Raw genomic sequence first — 6,221 nt, forward strand, 5'->3', positions numbered from 1 at the left:
ACAGTAGAATGTTGCATCGCTGTCATCAGGTGGCAGGTATAGAACAGTAGAATGTTGCATCGCTGTCATCAGGTGGCAGGTATAGAACAGTAGAATGTTACATCGCTGTCATCAGATGGCAGGTATAGAACAGTAGAATGTTACATCGCTGTCATCAGATGGCAGGTATAGAACAGTAGAATGTTGCATCGCTGTCATCAGGTGGCAGGTATAGAACAGTAGAATGTTGCATCGCTGTCATCAGATGGCAGGTATAGAACAGTAGAATGTTACATCGCTGTCATCAGGTGGCAGGTATAGAACAGTAGAATGTTACATCACTGTCATCAGGTGGCAGGTATAGAACAGTAGAATGTTGCATCGCTGTCATCAGGTGGCAGGTATAGAACAGTAGAATGTTACATCGCTGTCATCAGATGGCAGGTATAGAACAGTAGAATGTTACATCGCTGTCATCAGGTGGCAGGTATAGAACAGTAGAATGTTGCATCGCTGTCATCAGGTGGCAGGTATAGAACAGTAGAATGTTACATCGCTGTCATCAGGTGGCAGGTATAGAACAGTAGAATGTTACATCGCTGTCATCAGATGGCAGGTATAGAACAGTAGAATGTTACATCGCTGTCATCAGGTGGCAGGTATAGAACAGTAGAATGTTACATCGCTGTCATCAGGTGGCAGGTATAGAACAGTAGAATGTTGCATCGCTGTCATCAGGTGGCAGGTATAGAACAGTAGAATGTTGCATCGCTGTCATCAGGTGGCAGGTATAGAACATTAGAATGTTGCATCGCTGTCATCAGGTGGCAGGTATAGAACATTAGAATGTTACATCGCTGTCATCAGATGGCAGGTATAGAACAGTAGAATGTTGCATCGCTGTCATCAGGTGGCAGGTATAGAACAGTAGAATGTTGCATCGCTGTCATCAGGTGGCAGGTATAGAACAGTAGAATGTTGCATCGCTGTCATCAGGTGGCAGGTATAGAACAGTAGAATGTTACATCGCTGTCATCAGGTGGCAGGTATAGAACAGTAGAATGTTACATCGCTGTCATCAGGTGGCAGGTATAGAACAGTAGAATGTTACATCGCTGTCATCAGGTGGCAGGTATAGAACAGTAGAATGTTGCATCGCTGTCATCAGGTGGCAGGTATAGAACAGTAGAATGTTACATCGCTGTCATCAGGTGGCAGGTATAGAACAGTAGAATGTTACATCGCTGTCATCAGGTGGCAGGTATAGAACAGTAGAATGTTACATCGCTGTCATCAGATGGCAGGTATAGAACAGTAGAATGTTGCATCGCTGTCATCAGGTGGCAGGTATAGAACAGTAGAATGTTACATCGCTGTCATCAGGTGGCAGGTATAGAACAGTAGAATGTTACATTGCTGTCATCAGGTGGCAGGTATAGAACAGTAGAATGTTACATCGCTGTCATCAGGTGGCAGGTATAGAACAGTAGAATGTTGCATCGCTGTCATCAGGTGGCAGGTATAGAACAGTAGAATGTTACATCGCTGTCATCAGGTGGCAGGTATAGAACAGTAGAATGTTACATCGCTGTCATCAGGTGGCAGGTATAGAACAGTAGAATGTTACATCGCTGTCATCAGGTGGCAGGTATAGAACAGTAGAATGTTACATCGCTGTCATCAGGTGGCAGGTATAGAACAGTAGAATGTTACATCGCTGTCATCAGGTGGCAGGTATAGAACAGTAGAATGTTGCATCGCTGTCATCAGGTGGCAGGTATAGAACAGTAGAATGTTGCATCGCTGTCATCAGGTGGCAGGTATAGAACAGTAGAATGTTGCATCGCTGTCATCAGGTGGCAGGTATAGAACAGTAGAATGTTACATCGCTGTCATCAGGTGGCAGGTATAGAACAGTAGAATGTTACATCGCTGTCATCAGGTGGCAGGTATAGAACAGTAGAATGTTACATCGCTGTCATCAGGTGGCAGGTATAGAACAGTAGAATGTTGCATCGCTGTCATCAGGTGGCAGGTATAGAACAGTAGAATGTTACATTGCTGTCATCAGGTGGCAGGTATAGAACAGTAGAATGTTACATTGCTGTCATCAGGTGGCAGGTATAGAACAGTAGAATGTTACATTGCTGTCATCAGGTGGCAGGTATAGAACAGTAGAATGTTGCATCGCTGTCATCAGGTGGCAGGTATAGAACAGTAGAATGTTACATTGCTGTCATCAGGTGGCAGGTATAGAACAGTAGAATGTTACATCGCTGTCATCAGGTGGCAGGTATAGAACAGTAGAATGTTACATCGCTGTCATCAGGTGGCAGGTATAGAACAGTAGAATGTTACATCGCTGTCATCAGGTGGCAGGTATAGAACAGTAGAATGTTGCATCGCTGTCATCAGGTGGCAGGTATAGAACAGTAGAATGTTACATCGCTGTCATCAGGTGGCAGGTATAGAACAGTAGAATGTTGCATCGCTGTCATCAGGTGGCAGGTATAGAACAGTAGAATGTTACATCGCTGTCATCAGGTGGCAGGTATAGAACAGTAGAATGTTGCATCGCTGTCATCAGGTGGCAGGTATAGAACAGTAGAATGTTGCATCGCTGTCATCAGGTGGCAGGTATAGAACAGTAGAATGTTACATCGCTGTCATCAGGTGGCAGGTATAGAACAGTAGAATGTTACATCGCTGTCATCAGGTGGCAGGTATAGAACAGTAGAATGTTGCATCACTGAAGACTCAGCAGGAGCTTCTTAACTTAATTCCAGGATATGGTACAGATATTGTATATAGCTGACATTCTTGTGTGTTTTATTTCTCATGTGTTTTTCAAGTCTACAACTGTTGTTTTCTGCACATGTGACAAATAAACAGATTTGGTTTATCAACCTTGTGAACAATTCCAACAACTCCCTCTCTTCTTTACCTGTCTGTAGATGTCTTCAGGTCCTTCTTTACACCTCTCTTCCCCTCCTACCTGTCTGTACCCTCTCTACCCCTCCTCTCTCCCCTCCTACCTGTCTGTACCCTCTCCCCTCCTACCTGTCTGTACCCTCTCTTCCCCTCCTACCTGTCTGTACCCTCTCTACCCCTCCTCTCTCCCCTCCTACCTGTCTGTACCCTCTCTTCCCCTCCTCTCTCCCCTCCTACCTGTCTGTACCCTCTCTTCCCCTCCTCTCTCCCCTCCTACCTGTCTGTACCCTCTCTCCCCTCCTACCTGTCTGTACCCTCTCTTCCCCTCCTCTCTTCCCCTCCTACCTGTCTGTACCCTCTCTTCCCCTCCTACCTGTCTGTACCCTCTCCCCTCCTACCTGTCTGTACCCTCTCTTCCCCTTCTACCTGTCTGTACCCTCTCTTCCCCTCCTCTCTTCCCCTTCTACCTGTCTGTACCCTCTCTTTCCCTCCTCTCTCCCCTCCTACCTGTCTGTACCCTCTCTTCCCCTCCTCTCTCCCCTCCTACCTGTCTGTACCCTCTCTCCCCTCCTACCTGTCTGTACCCTCTCTTCCCCTCCTCTCTTCCCCTTCTACCTGTCTGTACCCTCTCTTCCCCTCCTACCTGTCTGTACCCTCTCTACCCCTCCTCTCTTCCCCTCCTACCTGTCTGTGCCGTCTTTTCCCCTCCTCTCTCTCCTCCTACCTGTCTGTACCCTCTCTTCCCCTCATCTCTCCCCTCCTACCTGTCTTTACTCTCTCCTCCCCTCCTCTCTCCCCTCCTACCTGTCTGTACCTTCTCTTCCCCTCCTCTCTCCCCTTCTACCTGTCTGTACCCTCTCTTCCCCTCCTCTCTCTCCTCCTACCTGTCTGTACTCTCTCTTCCCCTCCTCTCTCCCCCTCTATCTGTCTGTACCCTCTCTTCCCCTCCTACCTGTCTGTACCCTCTCTACCCCTCCTCTCTTCCCCTCCTACCTGTCTGTACCCTCTCTTCCCCTCCTCTCTCCCCTCCTACCTGTCTGTACTCTCTCCTCCCCTCCTCTCTTCCCCTCCTACCTGTCTGTACCCTCTCTTCCCCTCCTCTCTCTCCTCCTACCTGTCTGTACCCTCTCTTCCCCTCATCTCTCCCCTCCTACCTGTCTGTACCCTCTCTACCCCTCCTCTCTCCCCTCCTACCTGTCTGTACCCTCTCTTCCCCTCCTCTCTCTCCTCCTACCTGTCTGTACCCTCTCTTCCCCTCATCTCTCCCCTCCTACCTGTCTGTACTCTCTCCTCCCCTCCTCTCTTCCCCTCCTACCTGTCTGTACCCTCTCTTCCCCTCCTCTCTCTCGTCCTACCTGTCTGTACCCTCTCTTCCCCTCATCTCTCCCCTCCTACCTGTCTGTACCCTCTCTACCCCTCCTCTCTCCCCTCCTACCTCTCTGTACCCCCTCTTCCCCTCCTCTCTCTCCTCCTACCTGTCTGTACCCTCTCTTCCCCTCATCTCTCCCCTCCTACCTGTCTGTACTCTCTCCTCCCCTCCTCTCTCCCCTCCTACCTATCTGTACCTTCTCTTCCCCTCCTCTCTCCCCTTCTACATGTCTGTACCCTCTCTACCCCTCCTCTCTCCCCTCCTACCTCTGTACCCCCTCTTCCCCTCCTCTCTCTCCTCCTACCTGTCTGTACCCTCTCCTCCCCTCCTCTCTCCCCTCCTACCTATCTGTACCTTCTCTTCCCCTCCTCTCTCCCCTTCTACATGTCTGTACCCTCTCTTCCCTCCTCTCTCCTACCTGTCTGTACCCTCTCTTCCCCTGATATCATACCTGTCTGTACCCTCTCTTCCCCTGATATCCTACCTGTCTGTACCCTTTCTTCCCCTCCCATCCTACCTGTCTGTACCCTCTCTTCCCCTGATCTCCTACCTGTCTGTACCCTTTCTTCCCATCATCCTCTCTTTCTCATCCTTCCTTTCTGACCTGTCTTCAGAGGTCCTTCCTTCTCTACTCCTCCCTCTCTCTCTTCCACTTCTCTCTCACTCCCTTTTTACCAGTCTGTACCCTCTCTTCATTTTCAAATCCCTCCTCTCTCTCTCTCTTTCTCTCTTTCTTTCTCTCTCTTTCTTTTTTACTTACATGTCTGTAAACATCCTCCCAGTCTTGTCTGAGGGGGCCCCAGGCTCCGGCGCTGGACGCCTTACGATCCAGGCAGTGTTTGATCTGCTCCTCCAGCTGCTGGTTGAGTTGCTCCAGGGCGTGCACCTTGTCCCTGTACTCCATCAGGCAGCCGTTGAGGCTCTCGGGGCCCCCGGGGTACTGCCTGCCACCGGTCCCGACCCCGTGGGGCATCACAGGCACGGCCGTGCTCCTCAGCCCCTGCAGGAACACACTGCTAATGCCCAGGGCGCGTCGCGACACGCGCGTGCCCATGCTGGAGGTGACGCCCGTGGGGGCCGTCCCCACAAAGACGCCCCGGGGGGCATTGGTGATGCCTGCGGTGCCAACCCTGGTGTTGGCACTACCTGGGCGCTCCTTGGCGGCAGGTTGGTTCAGGAAGGAGGATCGACGTCTCGGCAGAGGCATGGCCCTGGTTCTTGGACAATGTGGGTATGAGATGGGAGAGAGCAGGGTGTGTGAGTGTCAGAAGAAGGCTAGTCAACCTGCATGGACATCGTTGAGAGGCTTAAGAATCTGTTCGGTGGCCTGATCGTGTCAAACAGCCGTAGTCCCTGGGCGCATGGCTCTTTATTGTGGCCTGAGCTTCTGGAAAGCAGAGGGGCTTATTGTTCTCCTGTGGTGTTTGTGCTGTGATTGTGACTGGGACTGGCTCAGGTTGGTGGATTGGTGCTCTTTGTGTTGTGGCGGCTGGTTGTTATTTTTTGGCTGACTCAGCATTGGAGCCCTCTCAGGAAAACTCCATCGAGTGCTGGCTTGCTCGCCCCATCCCCAAGCACACACTGCCACCGATACTTCTGACTGGACAAAATCTGACTGGAGATGCTTCTACCTCCTCTTTTTGTATGTGTGCATGTGTGCATGTGTGTGAGGTGTGTGCATGGTGTGTGTGTGTGTGTGTGTGTGTGTGTGTGTGTGTGTGTGTGTGTGTGTGTGTGTGTGTGTGTGTGTGTGTGTGTGTGTGTGTGTGTGTGTGTGTGTGTGTGTGTGTGTGTGTGTGTGTGTGTGTGTGTGTGTGTGTGTGTGTGTGTGTGTGAGTTCTGAAGTATCCGTCTAATATGAAAAGGCCATAATTGGGATATGTTTGATTCAAATAGTCAGTGAAGGAATGAACTGAAATCTGATTTATACATTTAAAAAAAA

General features: G+C 50.1%; 1 protein-coding gene across 1 annotated transcript in view; it reads right to left on the reverse strand.

Moving 5' to 3' along the window:
* Positions 1 to 5,614, reverse strand: part of LOC129823690 (phakinin-like) — a 13,527-nt gene extending 7,913 nt beyond the window's left edge. Inside the window, exon 1 of the mRNA XM_055882598.1 lies at positions 5,040 to 5,614. Within this exon, the coding sequence (XP_055738573.1) occupies positions 5,040 to 5,486 (447 nt within the window). The 5' untranslated portion in view covers positions 5,487 to 5,614. The remainder of the gene's footprint in view (positions 1 to 5,039) is intronic.
* Positions 5,615 to 6,221: the final 607 nt, after the last annotated feature.

This window comes from Salvelinus fontinalis, chromosome 26 (genome assembly GCF_029448725.1).
Source record: "Salvelinus fontinalis isolate EN_2023a chromosome 26, ASM2944872v1, whole genome shotgun sequence".
Taxonomy (NCBI): Eukaryota; Metazoa; Chordata; class Actinopteri; order Salmoniformes; family Salmonidae; genus Salvelinus; species Salvelinus fontinalis.